General features: G+C 41.6%; 1 protein-coding gene and 1 long non-coding RNA gene across 5 annotated transcripts in view; one reads left to right on the plus strand and one right to left on the minus strand.

Annotated features, from left to right (window-relative positions):
• CXADR (CXADR Ig-like cell adhesion molecule) overlaps positions 1-19,027 on the minus strand; it is a 53,643-nt gene extending 34,616 nt beyond the window's left edge. The window contains exon 1 of one of the 3 annotated variants that reach the window (XM_039253764.1): positions 18,783-18,942. In XM_039253764.1, coding sequence (XP_039109695.1) covers positions 18,783-18,825 — 43 coding nt within the window. In that variant the 5' untranslated portion in view covers positions 18,826-18,942. Of the gene's footprint in view, positions 1-14,399; positions 14,487-18,782 lie in introns of those variants that run through there. The other 2 variants (XM_039253765.1, XM_039253763.1) reach the window with 2 other exon arrangements.
• LOC120246300 overlaps positions 19,027-21,171 on the plus strand; it is a 130,050-nt gene continuing 127,905 nt past the window's right edge. For both annotated transcript variants that reach the window (XR_005532005.1, XR_005532006.1), the window contains exons 1-3: positions 19,027-19,261; positions 19,808-19,915; positions 20,726-20,842. This is a non-coding gene — a long non-coding RNA (uncharacterized LOC120246300). The remainder of the gene's footprint in view (positions 19,262-19,807; positions 19,916-20,725; positions 20,843-21,171) is intronic.

The raw sequence follows: 21,171 nt of genomic DNA on the forward strand, positions 1-21,171 counted from the left end.
TGAGCCTAGAACTCCTCATCTCAGCTTAGCCTAAAATGACGACTCCCAGGATTATGAACTAGCACATAGTTTTTGTTTTAAGCCTGTAGAGTTTGGGTTGGTTTGTTACAAAGCAAAGACTGATGATATACCATCCAACTCACTGATTCAGCCTAAATGAACTATTTTATTCAATATCCTAAAAAAGGTCCATTACCAATCTCCATTTCATGCCCGCATTTCTATTTAAAATTATTTGATTTTTATGTATATAAGCTCAAGTGCTTCTCCTGAATTAATATTCAGTCCTCTGAATACTTTCTTTTTTTTTTTTTTTAATGTTTTATTTATTTCTAGGAGAGAGAGAGACACCGTGAGCAGGGGAGGGTCAGAGAGAAAGGGAGTGACAGACTCTGAAACAGGCTCTAGGCTCTGACTGGCAGTCAGCACAGAGTCCGACGCAGGGCTCGAACCCACGAACCGCAAGATCATGACCTAAGTGAAAGTCGGACACTTAACTGACTAAGCCACCCAGGCGCCCCTGAATAAATACTTTCTACCTTTCTAATATACTCAGTTCCATTCCTATGTCATTCATTCATTCTCCTGCCTTCTAATCTACATTGATTTTTCTTTCTTTCTTTATACACATATTCATAGTACTTTCTTTACTTTCTGGTCTCTGGATCATCCATTTGGCACTTGGCATATACTATCCTGGGGTTTTATTCGTTTGTAAGTTTTATTGCAAAGTTGACTTAGATAGCCTCCACGGTTTTGTCTTATGTTCTAGATGTTTTTTTTTTTTTAATGTTTTATTTATTTCTAGGAGAGAGAGAGAGAGAGAGAGAGAGACAGCGTGAGCAGGGGAGGGTCAGAGAGAGAGGGAGTCACAGACTCTGAAACAGGCTCCAGGCTCTGAGGTGGCAGTCAGCACAGAGCCCGACGCGGGCCTTGAACCCACGAACCACGAGATCATGATCTAAGCGAAAGTTGGACACTTAACCGACTAAGCCACCCAGGCGCCCTCTTATGTTCTAGATGTTGATGAGCTTATCTTCTTCCCATAATACCTTGTATTTTTAAATGAATTTTTAAAAACTCATGTCCTAATTTAAATCATTAGCTCCAAAAGGGTTAAAAGAAATTGTGGATACCCCTATCTTCTGTTGTAGTTCCTTGCACATTAGTAGAAAAAAAGAACAGGTTATAAATTTGATCAATTTTATAAAGGTTGAAAAGAAGTATTAATCCCCTAGAAGTTGTTCCTGTTATTTGAAGATCTCCTTCCTTTGTCACCTGCACTTAATCTATTAATACTTTACATATTAAGAACAATCTATACTCCAGAAAGAAAATTCCATTCCAAAAGGAATCAAGACACAGCCCCAAAACATAGAAGGAACAATATATAAGAGAATGAAATTTTGTTATTAACCATTAAACTTTCTGGTTATTCAGTGCTTCTAGAGTTTTTATTTTATAAAAATCAAGAAAGTTACTCTCTCCCTCTCTGTCCCTCCCACACTGACTTGTGCTCTCTCTCAAAAATAATTAAACTTAGGGGCGCCTGGGTGGCTTAGTCAGTTAAGCGTCCGACTTTCGCTTGGGTCATGATCTCGTGGTTCGTGGGTTCGAGCCCCGCGTCGGGCTCTGTGCTGACTGCCAGCTCAGAGCCTAGAGCCTGTTTCAGAGTCTGTGACTTCCTCTCTCTCTGACCCTCCCCTGCTCACGCTGTCTCTCTCTCTCTCTCCTAGAAATAAATAAAAATATTTTAAAAATAATAATAATAATTAAACTTAAAAAAAAAGTAAAAATGTTAAATGACATCAAACATAAAATGTGTATAATGTTCAAGCCCTCCTAACCATACTCTGTACTTCTTATTGCACAGTCATTAGAATAAAATGCCAGTTAGTTTTCATGACAGTTATCTTTCATTCTTTCTTGTTTGACACATAAAAATTATGTTTTATTAAAAGACTACCTTAGGAGACAGTTACATATGTATTAAAGCGCTCTGGAAAGATATATACCAAACTCTTAACAGCAGTTATTGTTTGAGAACTGATATTTTAAGAAGGGTGACAGCCCATTTCTGCTTTATACTGATATTCTGTTAATGTGTATGCTGTTAAAAAAAAATTTTAACAGATTTTTAAATGGCTTTCAGTATTTCTTTTTCCAAAAAAAAAAAGCTTAAAACATTCAACTGCTCTTCAATGTGCTGCACTAGAAATGAATTAAAATCTCAAGATTGTACAAAACAGTTATTGGGTTTCCTAGCAACACTGAAGGGCCCTCTTTGCAAAGAGGCATAGTTTTTCAAGTGTGGAAGTATCCAACAGTCACAAATTAATACAAGACAAAAGGGAGACACTTGGTCCCATGCAATGTCTCTGGGGATTCGTTCCTAATATGTGCTGCTCAGTTCTATCTATGCAGCAGATTGAGTGATAATTTTTGCAAACTACTTGCAGATTCAAACATGGCCTGAAAACTAAATCATATAACAAATCTTATAATTTAATTAAACATATTCAGCGTGATAAAACACATAGAACATGATCAACCACAAGTATTTGCTGAGTCCAGTTAGTAAGTGCTCAGCACTGGATTATATATGTAAACAAACAGAATCACAACCCATTTTGGCAATGACTAAAAAAACATCTCATGGTTTTCTGCTTGCTTTTTTTTTTTTTTAACTTTCAGATTTCAATCACTTGAATCTTCAGAGCTTCTCTTCTGCCCAGTCTGTCTTCTACTGTAGCATGAAAATGACACCAGCACATCAAAGTACTTTTTTAGCCTTGATGTTGCCATCTCCTACCAAACATTAGAACTCTTGCTACCCTCAGAATAGAGTAGAATTGGAGATAATGGAAGACTTCATTCCTATAGCTGGAAGGCAACATTTTGAACTGATGACCTGCTTTGATTTTTTCTTTTTTTAAAATTTAAATCCAAGTTAGTTAATATATGGTGTAATGATTTCAAGGATAGAATTTAGGGATTCATCACTTACATAACAGTGCTCATGCCCACAAGTGCCCTCCTTAATGCCCCTTGCCCATTTAGCTCATCCCACCACCCACCACCCCTCCAGCAACCCTCAGTTCTTCCTCGTATTTAAAAGTCTCTTATGATTTGTCTCCCTCTCTGTTTTTATCTCATTTTGCTTCCATTCTGCTTTGATTTCTTTAACTGAGTTCTTCAAACTTAGGCTACATATTAACCTGGATGGTCTTCAACCGATCTTTTCCTTACTGCAATCTTAAAATCATGGGTAAATGTAAAGTGCTTATGAAACCTTGTGGTTGATTTTTTAAAAAAGAAGTAAACAAGAGGATTTTCAATAATGTTTTGAGAGGCTGTCTTAAAAAAGGAGAACACAAAAGCTATGAAAGAAAATACACAAATCTACCTGTATTTGGTCAGAAAACCACAAGCTAAGTTTTAACAAATTTGCTGAATGAAGGAAGGCTTCCTGTTTTTCTGTCAGTTGGGAAATAAAGAGAACAGCTTCGAACATATTTTTCATGTCTTTACCTATATCAAGATACTGAATGTGAAGTTTGACCAGTGATGGCATATGGCCGGGGATTTTAAAGATCATGTCAGAGTGCAGAGACTTCTTCTAGGAAGCATTCATTGTGCCCAAACACGGACTGGATTAGATGTCCTCTATGTACACCTGGGCAACTGGTAAGTCCTCCACCATAAGCACTTTTCTTGCTTTACTATGTGTCCTTCCTCCCCGGTACCCCCAGTGAACATCTGACAGTTGTTTTATTTTTCTTTTAAGTTTATTTATTTATTTTGAGAGAGACAGAGATAGAATGATTGGGGGGGGGGCGTGGGGAGAAAATCCTAAGCAGGCTCCATGCTGCCAGCTGCAGAGTCCAACACAGGGCTTGAACTCATGAACCACAAAATCACAACCTGAGAAACCAAGTCAGTTGCTTAAGGGACCGAGCCACCCAGACACCCCACATTTTATTTTAAAGACCAAAGCAAGCAAGCAAGAAAGAAAAGAAAAACAAAATACAACATAACTCACAAGCACAAGCACCTTCATACAAGAGAAGGAAACAGAATGGATCTACTATAGATGAAAGATAGTCTATTTCAAAATAGTAGAGAAAACTTAACATGTGACTAAAAGGTGGAAATCAGTTAAGACTTTCCTCTATTAAAGATGAAACTGGGGGCGCCTGGGTGGCTTAGTCGGTTAAGCGTCCGACTTTCGCTTGGGTCATAATCTCGCAGTTCGTGGGTTCGAGCCCCGCGTCGGGCTCTCTGCTGACTGCCAGCTAGGAGCCTGGAGCCTGTTTCAGTCTGTGACTCCCTCTCTCTCTGACCCTCCCCTGCTCGCGCTATCTCTCTCTCTCTCCTAGAAATAAATAAAACATTTAAAAAAAATTAAAAAATAAAAAATAAATAAAAAAGATGAAACTGTAACTGTCAAAGTGTCTGGGGCCACCCATACACAGGAAATCAAAGAAATCAGTGGAAGCAATAAGGAGAAAAAGAGAAGAAAGTCCATATTTGTGGAGCACTGGTGTTTGTACATGATGCCCACTTTCTCCCTTCTCCACCTTCTCCCACTCAGAGCATCTCTGGCCATTTATCAAAGTACCTCTTACCTCTACCCTCCTCTCTGAAGCTTTTTCCTGTTCCTCACAGGCAGAACTGACCTCTCCTCTATATTACACAATGTGTTCCTCTACTGTTGACAACTGTTTACATGGCCCCATCCTTAAGCACATATTTTCACTCAGGTGACAGTGTCTCAGGGCTTCATCTCTGGAGGGTATATCCCAAAGCTGATTTAATAAACCCCCAGACTTGGAACACCTGGGTGGCTCAGTTGGTTAAGTGTCTGACTCCTGATTTCAGCTCAGGTCATGATCTCAGTCCTGATCTCTCCCAAAATAAATAAATAATTAAAAATAATAATAATAAATAACCCTCCAGATTTGGCACTGGGCAAAACTACCAAACTTCAGGTAGAGCGAAGCTCAGATTAGAGGGAAGGTGAAGGAGCTGCTTGAAAGAGGAGAGGTAATTAATGAGAGACAAGACCATCCTTCAGTCCTTATGGGAAAAGCATGGAAGGAGGGCCATGGGAGACCATGTATCCAGGAAAGCAAAGAACAGAACAACCCCTCCATAGAAGACACGGCCCAGAAAAAGCTGAACAAACCTGGCCATGTGCTGATGGGAGCAAAGACTGATCCTTATTACTTTAATACTAACATTATACGAAATTTTAGTAAATCCTGGGGCACCTGGGTGGCTCAGTCAGTTAAGCGTCTGGCTTCGGCTCAGGTCATGATCTCATGGTTTGTGGGTTCGAGCCCCGTGTCAGGCTCTGTGCTGACGGCTAGTTCAGAGCCTGGAGCCTGCTTCAGATTCTGTGTCTCCCTCTCTCTGACCCTCCCCTGCTCATGCTGTCTCTATCTCTCTCGCAAAAATAAATTAAAAAAAAAAACATTTAAAAATTTTAAAAAAAGATATCAGGTTTGGAATTTTAAAAAAAAAGAAACCTATTGTCATTTTGGACCTGTTGCTTCTTTAGAGCTTAAACATAAATTAAGGATATTGAACCAAAATGTCTACTTCAGATCTAAATATGTCCTAATTTAAGATAATCAATCACCTACCTCCTCCCCTTTTGCAACGCAAAGGCAGTAAGTAAGCAGCAGTTCTCTGGACTCACTTAAATGTGCAGACATTTCTGAAATACTAGCATACTGAATTATGGAAGCAGTTCTGCCCATTAATAGCATGGGCTCCGAAGTCAGATTTGGGTTCAAATTCATACTGAGCTTACTAAATGCTTGGCCACAGGCAAGTTTCTAGCCTTTTTTAAGTCCATGTGTTTCTCCTTTAAAATAGGAATCAATACAGGTGCCTGGGGTGCACACTTAAGCATCCAACTTTGGCTCAGGTCATGATCCCATGGTTCATGAGTTCTAACCACGGTTCTAATCATGGTTCATGAGTTCTTTTTTTTTTTTTTTTTTTTATTTATTTCTAGGAGAGAGAGAGAGAGAGACAGCGTGAGCAGGGGAGGGTCAGAGAGAGAGGGAGNCAGCGTGAGCAGGGGAGGGTCAGAGAGAGAGGGAGTCACAGACTCCGAAACAGGCTCCAGGCTCTGAGCTGGCAGTCAGCACAGAGCCCGACGCGGGGCTCGAACCCATGAACCACGAGATCATGACCTAAGCGAAAGTCGGAAGCTCAACCGACTAAGCCACCCAGGCGCCCCCATGGTTCATGAGTTCTAACAGCTCAGAGCCTGGAGCCTCCTTCAGATTCTGTCTCCCTCTCTGCCCCTCCCCCACTTGTGCGCGCTCTCTCTCTCTCTCTCAAAAATAAATATTTAAAAAATTTTTAAAAATAAAATGGGAATCAGTAGTAATAATGCCTACTTTATTGTAGGAATTAAATAAAAGAATGTATCTAAAGCTTTGAGAACAGTTCTAACACAGCTTGGTATCATCTTTCAATAAATAGGGTCTAATATAACAATTCATTGTCATCTTATAAGCCTGCCACTTCTAGGACATAAATTTCTGTAGTACTGGGAAGGTATTTTTTAATCTTTTATCCCTCACACTTAGCAGTGCCTCCTATACAGGAAGAACTTAAAATCTGCTATGTAAAAAAATGACACTGAAATGTATCCACTAGGTTTGACAAAAAGAACATCACTGCTGACCGAGGCCAAATCTGATTTAGTGATGACTTTGGGGAGCTGCAGTGGGATATAGCTAACTACAAAGGATGAGGTGTGTGACCAGAGACAGAAGTAGAAGGCTACTGTTTTGAGGAACCTGGCTCAAGGGTAGAAGGAAAGTTGCAGTGTGTGATGTGTGGTCAATGAAGGGTTGTTGTAAAGTAAGAAATGTAGAGCATGTTTATATAAGTCAAAAGGAAAGAGCAAATAGAATGAAAGAAGTTTAAAAATACAGAGCAGAACCCTCAGAAACTGAAGGATCGAGACCCCAGAAAAAAATGATGCCTAGAAAATAAGAAATAAGACAACCTTTAAATAAGAATGGTGGGAAGGAGTTAAGAGGATGGTACAATTATGGATAAGCTTATTCACAAAAGTACAAGAAATTAAGGGAATTTGTACTTGATAGCCTCTATTTCTTCTGTGACAAAGGAGACAAATAGCATTTACTTAGAATAAAAGAGGCAAAAAAAAAAAAATGTGGGTAGAAGGTTTTGGGAGGCAGGTTCAAGTCTGAAATACCTGTGAAAGGAATAGTGAAAGAAGTAAGGGACTGCAGAATGGTATCACAAGTCCAGATGATACAAGTTCATAGTCGAAGAAGCAGAGCAAAGACCTTACCATACCCTTTTTTCTAGTTTTACATATTTGAATTTTTCCATAATTAAAATGTTTTTTAAAAATGATGTGGCACTATACACCCATCAGCAGAGCCAAAATGAAAAACAGCTTTGATGGGAACGTGGAACAACGGAAGTTGACAAATTCTATTGGTGGGGGGTGTCGACCGGCACAATTAACTCTGGAAAACTGTCTGGCAGTTTCAACTAAGGCTAAACACAGGTATAACCTATAGGACCCCAGAAACACCATTCACAGGTAGGGAAATGTGTGCACATGTGCACTGAAACACATGAATGAGAATGTCACAGCAGCATTTTTCACAATAGTAAAAAATTGGAAAAAATGTCCAGCAACAGTAAAAATGGGTAAGTCAATTGTGATATGATCACACAATAGAATACCATGTAGCAATGCAAACAAATAAACTACAGCTACATAAAATGAATGAATCATGATCTTACAAACATGATAAGTGAAAATTACACCAAAAAAAAACCCAAACCCACATACTGTATAATTCCATTTATATAAAGTATTAACACTAATCTACACTATTAGAAATCACAAGAGAGTGAAGAAGTAACTGGAAAAGGCTGGGGACTTGAGATGTCAGTAGACAGAAATGACTACTGCTTTGAGGAACCTGGTTCTCAAGGGTAGAAGGAAAGTGACAGAGTGTGATGTGTGGTCAGGGAAGAGTTTTTCTGAAATGAGAAATGTGAGTTATATTCTATTTCCTCATCAGGGTAAGAATTACACAGATGTTTCTGCTTTGTGATAATGCTCTAAACTTTGTGCTTCTTATACACAAATGCCATACTTGAGACAAAAGATTTAATTTTTTTAATTTTTAAAAATTTTTAGGTAAACTCTACCCTCAACATGGGGCTCAAACTCATGACCCCGAGCTTAAGAGTTACATGCTCCATTGACTGAGCCAGTCAGACACCACTAAAAGGTTTACTTTTTAAAAATTTTTAAAAGAGCTGAAGGAGTTAGAGACAAAAGTTACTTTTAGTTTTTGTTAAAAATATGTCCCAATGTTTTATAAATGGACTTTACAAAAAAAAAAGTCTAGCCAGAGTGGACAATAATGTCTCCCCAATGTACACAGCTGAACATCACAATCCATGAGCAGGACCAAAGAAACCAGCCTGGAAGAGCGATCCACATCAGAGATGGGAACTGAGGTCTGACCAGGGGACCCTGGATTATTTAAGAAATTCAGGTTTTAAAGAAATCAGAAGTGGGGTAGAAGGCAATTAAGGGCCCAAAGATCTCACTGATAGCAAGAAGGTGTGACAGAAGTTCAGGAAAACTAGATGCCAATGAGAGTTCAAGATTTCAGAAGAAAAAGTATAGAGAGAGGGTTGTCTAGTAAACTGGAGAGAAAAATCACTGTATTTGAGAAGTCAAGGAACTGCTATGTAAGAATGTTAGAAGAGTGAACTGTAAAATGTAAATCTCAAAATGCCAACATAATGCTATGATGGGGGAAGGGCAGGACAGGAGTATGAAGTAAGGCACTATTGGTCATCGCAAAGAAGCAACCAGAAGTTTGGTATAAGCAGAGGGCAGGGGTCTCAAGGTTGAAGGGCTGGGACACAAGCTCGAGGGAGGGAAAAGTAGTGTGGAGAAGCCAGTGGGGCCCCAAGAGAATAATTGTCAGAAAACTATACATTTTTATGTCACATAACATTTCTACTCTGATCCTGCTCTGCTGAGAATCAGAGCTGGGGAATAAGTGCCTGACTTGCTTCTCTGAGCCGAAGCTTGCCGGCAGCCTCAGAATGGTATCTTCCTCACATCTTCTGAAGCATCTGGCACAAAACCTCAGCCATATGTACACATTACATTATCTATTTACTCCCAAATGTTTTCCACAGAAATTGAAGTTCTGAATAAGAAATATTTAATATATGTTATAAATCAGGACCAGGAAAAATGTAAATTATAAAGAAAGGCCAGGGGAAATTAAGAAAGTAAACATGCAGATTTTTCTGTCTTGGATTGTGATGCACCCCCCCAATCCCCACCCTCTCTCCCCTCACCCCCCATACACACAAATACACATCTCAGGAAATTCAAATCGCAACTGCAATCAGAATTAAGCCTCAGCCTTTTTCCGAATTATGTAGTATATTACCTTCTCCATGTTTTCTAATTTCAGAATTCTCTGGCAAAACAAATGCAAAAAGCGTATTTCACATTACGGGTAAAGTAGATCCACTGCCATGGTGAATGCTTTCATCACCTTCACAGAATAATATGCTCTATTTTTAAAAATCTGCCTTTGCCTCCTTGCTCATAAAAACCTCAGGCTCTCTTCTCTTCCTTTAATTAACACGAAACAGGGAAAGTGAGTACTTGGCAACACGCGCGCGCGCGCGCGCGCACACACACACACACACACACACTCAGGTGAAATGTGTTAAAAAGATGAGATCACAGTAAATAAGAAAGCAAAGAAAAAGATGTAACAGCAAAACAAGTAAATAAGATTATCTCTTTATGGAAAATCTTGAAGGTAATAAAAAAGAGTTAATTACAATAAGGAAATCATCTCTGTTGTAAGCATGTCTACCTTGATTGCCTCAATCTTGGCATTAATTCCTTTCTAACATCCCAAAGTGAATTCAAATTTCCCTAGCAACCATCCCCAGGGGCCATTCTGTCTGTATTTTCCACCTTTCCATAAATGCATTTATTTCTCTCACAGGCAAGTTAAAAATGTGACTTTTGTGCGTGTATTTGTTTTTTCTGCCTTATACCTAATATGTAAATGCATATACCTATCAAGTAAGGGCAGCTAATATAGTTCTGTGCATGGGTAACAAATGTTCTCATAATTTCAAGAAACTAAGTAAGAAGAGACATTATTTAGCTTGTTACCAACAGGAGTACTATGTATACAAATAATAACTTATAATTATTTCATGAGAACACCACACTCACGCTTGTTTCCTCAGCAGGATGTTTGGAGACTAGTTGTTAGAAGGTGACTGGCACTAAAGCTTCAATTCTAGACTTGTGCTGACCGCCAGGATAGCTGCCAGACACATACGGCTACTAAGCACGGCAGAATGGCTGGTGCAAGAGACTTGTGTAGGTCAAATACCTACCAGATTTCAGAGAATAGCTGAGAAAAAAAGTTTTAATCTTAATAATGTTTAATTTGATCACATATGGAAATGTTTTGTATATACTGAACTAAACAAAATATATATTTTCTGAACATCTGTAACGTCTCAGAACTCTGGACTCAAATATTTCTACAAGGTACAACCTGGTGGGGCTGAGGAGCCCAAGAGCTCCAATTCCATTTAATCCCACCACCCTTGTAACATCCATGGATATGCTTACTACAAGCGAGGAAAAAAAGGAACAAAATATATATTCAAATTAATTTCACCTTTTTTCTTTTTACTTTTAAATGTAGCTACCAGAAAACTTTAAATTATGTATGTGGCTTGCATTATATTTCTACTGGACAGCACTGTTTAGACCAGTGTTATAACTTATTAGACTTAATTCCTATAAATTAAGAGTAATACAAACTGTTCTTCCTACCCCAAGGTTGTCAGAAGAGCAGATTCAAATGAGATGGGTGTGAAATTGTCTTAAAAAATAAGGTACAACGTGGGGCACCTGGGTGACTCAGTCAGATGAGCATCTGACTCTTGATTTTGGCTCAAGTCATATCTCACAGTTCAAGAGTTCGAGCCTAGCATGGGGGCTCCTTGCTGACAACACTCGGAGCCTGGCTTGAGATTTCCCTCTCTACCTCTTTCTGCCAATCCCCCACCCCTACCCTCAGCCCCAGCTCAAGGGCATACTCTCAGTCTCTCTCAAAATAACTAAACTCAAAAAAATATAGGGTATATCATAACAACTATGCATTTTGGTTCAGTGTGATGATGATCTATAGTTACTGGAACATAGCACTGATTCAAATTCTGGTCCAATGATGAAGTTATACAAACAATGCACATATTGGTATCTTTTATTGTAAAATATAAAGTTAAGACTTCTATAATGTGTTTTTTTTTAAAATAAAATGTATATGTACATTTAACAGGAGAAAAAAGTACACTTTTCTAGCCCAGAGTTACCAGGAGATTTTAAAAGTATCAAATTTCACACGTGTGCAACCAAGTAGGTTAAAGATTCTTCTCAATTCTTATACTGCCCAGGCACAAACACTCAAGAGTCTTTGTCTGGGCCATCAGGGAAAACCCCCCTTGGGACTTGTCTGGTATTCAAGAGTTCAAAGCTCTCTTCCCTAGGGAATCCAAGTGAGCCTGAGAGGGTCAGCTACAGTCACTCTAACCATTTAACAGAGATGTGGCTGAACACATTTGGTTCACCGTATCTGAATGTTTCTTGAGATTCCTTGAAAGCATGTGATCTGTGCAGTCAAACTACCCTTCCTTTGGAAAAAAACCTGTAAAACTCACAAAACATACATTTACACTATAAAACGGTGAGACAGTAATCACAATTAGTTACTGGTTTCTTCTTGAAATCTAAATACATTTTTACTTCCTAAAAATACATTAAAGTCATTCCCATTCCAACTTGTAAAGTACTTTTGAAAGAATGAAAGTGATTTCATAGTTTCAAAGGAAATTTGCATTGTCTCAGTTAACTAGTTAACAATGGTTAATTTGACTGTTAATCCTTTTTCTCACCAACTATCAAAGGACAAACTAGACCATGCCTTCATCTCACACTTACCCTAAAATAGTCTGTTATTATCTCCCTCCCTTAGCCTACCTTCCCTTTGTCAACAGGGCAGGCCACAGTCTTTTCTTCTACAGCACACTGCTAATTAAAATAAATTGCAAATACTGCTGAGTTAAGGCCTTTAATGCATAAACTGTAACCGGGTAACTCTTATTAGAAACCAGGAAAAGTGAGTCATGGAGGTGAGGGAAGAAAGGTCCTTGACAGAAAAGGCCTGGGAAAAGCACAAAAGAGAAATTGTCTCTTTAAGTCACCATTTTGCCACTGAATGTGGAAACATTATCAGCTTTCTTTGCATTTTTAGAGACCGTAATGGATTCAACAGAGTGAACAACTTACAAAGCAATACCAATAACAGACCCCCAAAGAGATCACCAAACCAAACCATGAATTCCAAACCAGCTTCCATGCCAGGGTGATGTTTTCCAACCCCCTCACATTCCACTGTCATTTCAACCCCCCACCCCCCAATGTTGAGTAGAAAATAAGCAGAGAACCAGCAATACAAAAGGTTGCTGCTTTTTACTTATATTTCACACCACACTCCTAACAGAAATCAGTCTGATTCTAACACCAATGTAACAATTATTCTAGAATATTAGAATATTAGGAAGAACAGGCTGCAACAGGAGATTAAAATGAGACAGTGTTACCATGAACTTACTTCATTACTGAGTGCAGGGCAAAGCTGACACACACAAAGCTTTTCTGAGAAAGATACTGAGCCCAGCCCTACTCTTCTATGAGGTACCTACTCTTGATCTTCAATTGCTCTTTCCCTCCAGGTTTTTTTTCCCCACAGGCCAACAAACTTCAATTCCTATCCAAAACATTTTCCCATTTAATTAACATGGACTGTGCATACACTGGGAACAAAATAAGCAGTTGACAATCCTTGACATCGTGAAAGGTAGTCTGGTGAGGAAAAACAATTACAATAAAGGCCCACCTCACAAACGATAGAAGATGCCCCAGTAATGTAATGTGCTTGGATCAGGGAAAACTTAACTGAATGCCAACGAAGCTATTTCAACCATCTTAAGAGGTAATAACCTGGACTACGAGTAGTGGCTGGAGGAATACAAGTGACTTAGAAACTGACCGGATGTAAGCAGATGAAGGAACAGGAAGAGTCAAGTAAGGTGCCCAGATTTCTGCCTGGGCATTCTGATGGCTGACAAAGGCACTTAATGAGAGAGGGAACAGTGGTTATGTGGACAGGTTCAATTGGAGGTAACAACAGAAAGTCAAAGCAGGGATGTCAAGTGGGTGCTTTCAAATGAGGGGAAAAAGCTTGGGAGACAGACTAGATATAGATTGGAAGCTGTCAAGACATAAACGCTAACTGAAGCCATAAACTGAGGAACCCCAATATTTAAGGTACAAGGAGGAAACTAGGTGCACAACGGAAAATAAGGAACAAGGTTCTCAGTGTGGGTGGGTGGAAGATAAAGGGAGTCCTAAGCTGCTGGCTTCTACCTTGTCCCCTGGGTCTGCTGCTGCCGCTTGGAATGAAGGCTGTATGTGCAATGCTTGTCAAGCCAACTGCAAATGCTAAGCATGTTTTTTTCTTCACTTACCTGACACCCACTCCTTAATCTATGAAAATCCAGCTGTACTCTACCCCCTACAGAAAACTGTCCTCCCTATGGAATCAAGAATTTCCTGAATGTTGCCAATAATCTCCTAATGGTAAGACCCACTGGCCTCATTGCTGCATGTTTCTAGAATACCCTCATCCCCTACTTCTCCTACATGCCCCCCCCCATCACTCCTTATTATTCACCCTCTGTTTACTTCTTAGGTGTTGACGTTCTCCAGTGTCACATTTCACTGTCTCTCCCAGTCCGACCAGCTTTCCCTGGTTAACCTTGCACAGATACCACCTATCAGCGGTGACTCTCAATTCTCTATCACCAACCTTTGCCTTTTCTGAGATCCAGTCCTTTGTTTAAATCTTCCTACTAGGTAGTTTTTACCTCCATTCCCTTCAGGCACCTCAAACACCACCTGTCCAAACTTAAGCTCACTGGTCACTTCCCCTAAAGCTTGCTCTGTTTTTCTTTATCCTCCGTAGGTTAGTGACTTCACAATTCACCGAAAGCCAGAAATCTTACTGCTTCTCTCCAACTTTTTCTTGCAACCAACCAGGTATCAGGTTTCACTGCATTTCCCTTAAAACTTTTCACACCAGAAAGGAAGCCCAACACAATTCTCTGTTGTTGTTGTTGTTTTTAAACAGGGACTGCTTATATGTAAATAATCCCAGAGAGCTTCCTGGATCAGATCTACTGGTTCTACCCACCTCCAGAACTGCTGCAGGGTTCATCATTCAAGAGAATCATCTCAGTTATAATCTCACTCCTCTAATGCCTCCACAAGCTTCTTTGGTGCCACCATGGAGAGTGATAGAATTTGACAGATGTCCATCATCTTCAACTCCTACTAAGCTCTTAGCACAGCCTTAGCTCTTCACCCACCCAGAGTGCCGTCAGCAGTGACATCATAAGGAACTTGTTAAAAGGCAAAATCTCAGGCTTCACCCCATACTTTCTTACAAGAAAGACTCAGGTGTACATCAAAACTTCAAGAAGTGCTGGTTAGATGCCCTAATGCACTAACTTTCTCACCTCCCACAACACATTATACCCTTTCAGAACTCCATGACTTTGCAAAAGCTGTACCATCTGCTGGAAATGTCCTATCAAACCTCTGCAGTTACTACTGTTAAGGGCACCTAGTACAGGCACAGTACATACTAGGCGTTAATATTTGAATGACTGCATCATGTAATCAATTAAAGTAATGGATGAGTTCAGTTCCAGACTTGCACAATGTAAAGTACTAAAAGTGCAATCAGGTGGAATGTGAATGTTAAACAGTTGGAAACAGTGGCCCAGAATTCAAAGGAGAGGTGGGCTAAGGTGGCACTATTTTTAAGTTATTAGCAACTGTTTGGAGGTTACAGTAATAGATAAATGAGGTTACCCAGGTTTAAGATTGAAAGAAGGGTATTATGGGCCAAATCATGGGTGAGGCTATATTTAAGGGACCTTCTGTAGAAGTCAATGAAGAGCAGGGGCGCCTGGGTGGCTTAGTCGGTTAAGCGTCCAACTTTCGCTTAGGTCGTGATCTCGCGGTTCGTGGGTTCGAGCCCCGCGTCGGGCTCTGTGCTGACTGCCAGCTCAGAGCCTGGAGCCTGTTTCAGACTGTGTATCTCCCTCTCTCTCTGACCCTCCCCTGCTCACGCTGTCTCTCTCTCCTAGAAATAATAAATAAATGAAACATTTAAAAAAAAAAAAAAGAAGTCAATGAAGAGCAAGTTAACAAGGTGGGAAAGAACCAAAAAGGTAGCAAGAAGCTCCAAAAAGATAAACAGATTTGGAACATGGTGATTGTTACCTTTGGCCACTAAGGTGGAAGAGAACAATGAGATCAGAGATAAAGCAGAACCTTAACTTCTTTAGACTAACAACTTGTCTCATTTGAGACAAGTCTACTGGAATGATCACTAGAAGGACCATCCTTATTTGATGAGAAGGGAAAGAGAGATGGAAGGGATGAGGGCTACATCATATACACAGGCCTAATGGTAAAAAGGCTACAAACTTTCAGCCACACAACAGTGCTGAACATTTGCTACTTGCCACATACCACCAGCTAACCCTGGGACTGTAACAAGAACACAGGTGATGTCTCTGCCCTCTGACCTAGTGCAGTAAGATAAATTGAGTAACTCATGGACACTCCACAACACACAGGGTAAGGAGCCAATGTAAACTGGCTTGCCTCAGAGGAGGGGTGACATTTTTTTAGGTGGTTGGTAAAATGGCCAAAATGTGAACAGTAAGAGACATATATAGAGGAAATAAAGGATCCCTATTCTTGACACATAAAGCAACTGAGGCACAGAGAAAGGACAGGGGCCTGCAGCCATCAAATGGCTAACAAGTGATAGACAAAAAATTTTTAGTTTCACTCATGTTGACAGTGTGAGAAACAGCAGCACCCCAAACTTTAACAAGATCCCCAGATGATGCTGATGCTGCTGGTAGATGGGCCACATCAGTTTTACAACACTAACCTGATTCCTCATGTTTTCATAATGGGGCCAGAAAGTATGCAACTAAGATCAAAAAAGTGAAGGGCTAATAATAATAGAGACTTCAGTATTTGTCAGAGTCAAACCAACAGCAGGTTATTATTAAATGACAGATAACCAGTGATAAAAATTTAGGATATCGATCACATCTAATCAAAGAGGAAAATGGCTACTACAAAGGCAAAATACCACGGTGGTAAGAGCAAGGATTAAAGAGCAAATTTGTGACCTTGGCAAATTAAGTTATAGAACTATTCTGTGCCTCAGTTTCCTCAAATGTACAATAGGGATCACTGTAATACATACCCCCCAGGGTTACTACGTAGGTTGAGTATATGTAAAACCCTTAACAGTGTCTGGCATTTAATAACTGCTCAATCAAGGCTTTAATTTTACTACTATTGCTACAGCTCCACTACTGCCACTATTATTACTGGTAGTATGACTTGCTGCTGGGTAGGTAATAAAATGCATCAAAAGGACTTCCACTAGCAACCAGAATATACAACACTCTTTACAACCCATATGGAGACAGATCTAGAGAAAAAATAGCACTGCAATTTTTAATATGTAAGCCTCCTCCACTATGTTTTGCCAAATGTGGAAGACACTCAAACTGAATTCATAGCAAGGAACTTCTAAAATGGCAAGAGTGTCTCAAGAAACACTGGAAGCCATACATCAGTTACATAGTTTTTGAGTTGTTCCCTAAGCTGGGAAATGGGAGCTAAAAATAGCTGTCTTGTGAAGCAACGGACAATAGCCCTTTAATGAGAAGTTCATTGTGCCTGACAAAGTGAGGCATCCAAGAAAAATGAAAACCAGGCAATCATTCGGACATCCCCAGGGGGTAAAAAAAAAAAAAAAAATCCTCTACAGGGGCACTTGGGTGGCTCAGTCGGTTTTGCCCCTGACTTTGGCTCAGGTCATGATCTGTGGTTCGTAAGTCTGATCCCCACATTGAGCTCTGTGATGACAGCTCAGAGCCTGAAGCCTGCTTCAGATTCTGTGTCTCCTCTCTCTGCCCTTCCCCAGCCTGCACTCCGACTCTGTCTTTCTCAAAAATAAATAAACATTAAAGAAAATTTTTAATCCTCTACACTGTTTATGCTATTCCACTTTTCTGCTGTAGATGTAGCGTAAAATATTCTTCCCATAGAGAAAATGTGTTCTCCACTTCAACTTCAGTTTAGTCCTTCACAAAACAAAGGTGGGAATGTACCAAGTAAACTAGTTACTGACCCTTCATCTTTTCCGGAAGCTTTACTTTGGAAATTTCACCCAAGTCTAAATGATAAGTATCAAAAAGGTGGAGGTGGTGCTGTAGTCAGAAGATTAGACTTGGTAACAGAATGTTGATCCCATGAGTAATGCTCACAGATGTGGCATCCAACAATGGAATTAACATTTCAACAGGAAACAGAGAGCCATCCCAACAGAAAGGGCCACCCGATCCTTTCGGGCTTAAAAAAAAAAAAAAAAAAAAAAATCCTTCCAGAGCCTACGCAAACGTGCCTCCCAGGGTCCCACCTACGGATTTTTTTCGTTTAATTAACAATTTGGTTCTAAAATACAATGGTTACCCAGACAAACAAGATCAGTTCGTTAAAACACTGACATGAAGACAGATCACTTAAAGTGTCAAATGATTGTGCCTTCCAATGGCTCACCCATTTTTTAAATGCCTTTTTTTCCCCTCCCGAGAAAGGCGCAGTCGAAAAATGTACTTGGCGAATCCTTTAGGAAGTGCCCCGTACAAGCCATCCCCCTCCTATCTTAAAAATGAATTAACTCATCATAAACTGAGGTTACGAATCTCTCCTCTGCACTTTGCTCCGGGACTTCGGGCACCAAGACCGCATTCTTTGCGGGAATCTACCTTTGATTTTTGACGGTCTACTTCGTCGAGTTACCTTCTAGTTAACAGCTCGTGCTTGGGCTCTCCTCTCCTACGGGACCAAGAATGCTCCGGCTACTGCTCGTTCAGCGCCTCTTTCCTAGAGGTAGCTTGGACGATTTGAGGCACTGAAAAGCTCAGTGTCTATTTAATCATGGCGTTTGTAATTCAGCCTCCCCGGTTGGACTGCTCAACACCTGCAAACTCGCAGTCCAAGGCTTTTGAAATCGAGTAACCCTGGACGGACACAACACGGCGGCTAACGAGGGAAAGGGCAAGCGCGAATAAAGCAAACCTTGCAACCGCAGCAAAGAATGGTCTGGGAAAGACGCCAGACGCACCCGGCACGCCTCGCCCACCACCCGCGCCCGAGAAGCCCCTGCACCGCCGCCTCTCATCTCCGGGCTCGGTCTCCACCATCTCCAACTCCCCCCTCCCCCCCACCCCCCGAACACCTCATGCCCCTGCATGGCTTTATTCCGAGCCGTTCCACCTTCCGGGCTCGCACGCCTCGCTCCGCAAACCACACTATTTTAATACCACCCGCACGGCCACCACTGCCGCAGCGCCCCCAAATCGCACCCGTCCCCTCCCCCACGCCTCATTGTTCCCGGGTGGCCACAGGCAGCTAGAGCCCCAGGGCGGCGCCGCCAACACGGACCCTAGGAACTGAATTGCCCCCCACTCACCCGCGACTCCCCACAAGAGGACCAAGCGCAGCAGAAGCGCCATGGTGGCGGCCCGGCCGTGGGCGGTGACTGAAGGTAGGCGGCTCTCACCCGGGGTCTCAGTCACCCTGTGCCTCGCGCGCTCCCGACTGGCTGGCGGCGGCGGCACCTCCGCACCCCCGTCCCACCCCACCCTTGCACGGCAGGTGAAACACGTCACTTCCGGTAGTGGCTGAGCCCTGAGGCGCGCGCCGGCTCCGCCAGGAGCGTGGGGTTGCCATGGCAACCGGCGCGGGCAGCCCTAGGGATCCTCTGGAATAGAATTCCCGTGCCAGCTGCGCTCCGCCTTGGGGTGAGCCGGCAGCCATTCCCTTCCCACACCGTGAGCCCAGGTCCCTCCTTCAGTGCCTTTAGTTAAACCAGGGGTTGTGCTCCAGTTAAACCAGGGGTCGAGCTAGCTTCGCTCCCCGTTGGCCGACGCGCCCTTGCTTCAGGGTGAGGTACGGAATGATAAACGCCGGCTGCCCTGCCCCGGGATCCCCAAGGGCGGCAAATAGGGTTGGCCCCCAGGCACTGACCCCGCCCTCCCCTCTGGCTAGTAGGGAATGAGGGGCCTCCGGCCACACTTCCTCCTCTGGCGGTTTGCTGCGAGGTCTCCCTCCTAAGGCTGTGAGGAAAGCGAATTGGGCAATCCACCCTACCCCGGGCATTTGCTCCCGTATCATTGAGTCGGCGGGCTGAGGTGGAGAAAGCCCGGGACGGCTTTTCCCTTTATCCAGTAATGACTGAACCCCTAAACTGCAGCTTCGGATTTGGGAAATATCTGGACTGGTTTTTTGACGCTTTGTATTTAAAGGTTATTCTATCCCTAAAATTGGTCATCGTGGACCAGGGAGCTTTAAAACTGGGGCTAAGTAGGGGTGGTTAAAGGCCGGAGGCAGGTGTTGGGGGGACCCGCGAAAAAGAGATTTTGAATCGCCTGGTCTGCCCTACAGTGTCACTTCCTGGTATCCTCCATACTTGTTCTTGAGTCATTTGTGTTCTAGGTTGCCGTTTCCAGATAGCGTTTATATATAACTGCTGAGAGACTTTTGTGTTCCCAACACTTTCCTATCAGGAGTGACTTAGAGGAGAGAAGCAGTGTGGTGCAGTGGGTAAGTGCTTGGGCCCTGGAGAGGGGCAGTTAACTGGGCAAGTGATTTGGAAATACACCTATCTATGGAAATTAGATGATATAAGGCAGAAAAGAATATCTGGCACTGTGCCTGGCACATAGTAAATACTCAGTCAAATGGCAGCTAATAACACTGAGTGCTTCAGATCCTCTGTCTCCCTCTCTCTCTCTCTGGTCCTCCCCCCACACACTTACATGCTCTCTCTCTTTCTCTCTCTCTCAAAAATAAAGATTTTTATAAAAAGTGGCAGCTAATAAAAATTATATTGGAAAATTCTTATTTGTTGAATCAGCAAAGAGAAAATAAATCAATTATGAGTAAGACCAAAGTTGCTAAACTGCAATCCAGCCTGATGGTCGGCTGTACTGACTGCATATTAAAATTATTTGGAGGGGCACCTCGCAGGCCCTGTCGGTGGAGCATGGGAGTCTTTTCAATTTTTTTTTTTAATTTTTTTATTTCTAGGAGAGAGAGAGAGACAGCGTGAGCAGGGGAGGGCCAGAGAGAGAGGGAGTCACAGACTCTGAAACAGGCTCCAGGCTCCGAGCTGGCAGTCAGCACAGAGCCCGACGCGGGCCTCGAACCCACGAACCGCGAGATCATGACCTAAGCGAAAGTCGGACGCTTAACCGACTAAGCCACCCAGGCGCCCCAGGGAATATTAATGTCAGGGTTGTAAGCTCAGTTTCATTTTGTGTATAGAGATTACTTTAAAATAAAATCTTTGAAAAAATAAAATAAAATCATCTAGAGAATTTTTACAAAATACCGTATCTGAACCCACTGCAGTGATCCTGATTTAACTGGTCTCCAGTGGAGTCGTGGCTGATCTTCAGAGGAGAGTCCAGAGTAACTGAGAGGGATTTCCTATTGAGGAAACAAAAATTCTCCTGGATATAATTGAAGGTATAGAGTATTGAGAACTTAAATTTTTTCTCAACACATAAGACTTCATGAAATTAAAAAAGACTAAATATTAAAATTGTTCATATCTATTTCAGACTGTTATATGAGAATTTTTCTAGTATTAATCACTTCAAAGCAGCCCACATTTATTATAAGTGTCTCCTCTAGTGGAAATTAAACTCACCCTTCATGGGTTATCTCAACCACTTACTAGAGGAAATCTTTTGAAATTATCCAGAAAGATTTTTATTTTAACCCTTTCCTTCTAGTACTTTCTTTTGCAATCTTTCCCTTTTGCCTCCTTCTGTGGTAGGCATGTTCATACCTGG

This window comes from Hyaena hyaena, unplaced genomic scaffold (assembly GCF_003009895.1).
Source record: "Hyaena hyaena isolate Hyena2069 unplaced genomic scaffold, ASM300989v1 scaffold_461, whole genome shotgun sequence".
NCBI classification, from domain to species: Eukaryota; Metazoa; Chordata; class Mammalia; order Carnivora; family Hyaenidae; genus Hyaena; species Hyaena hyaena.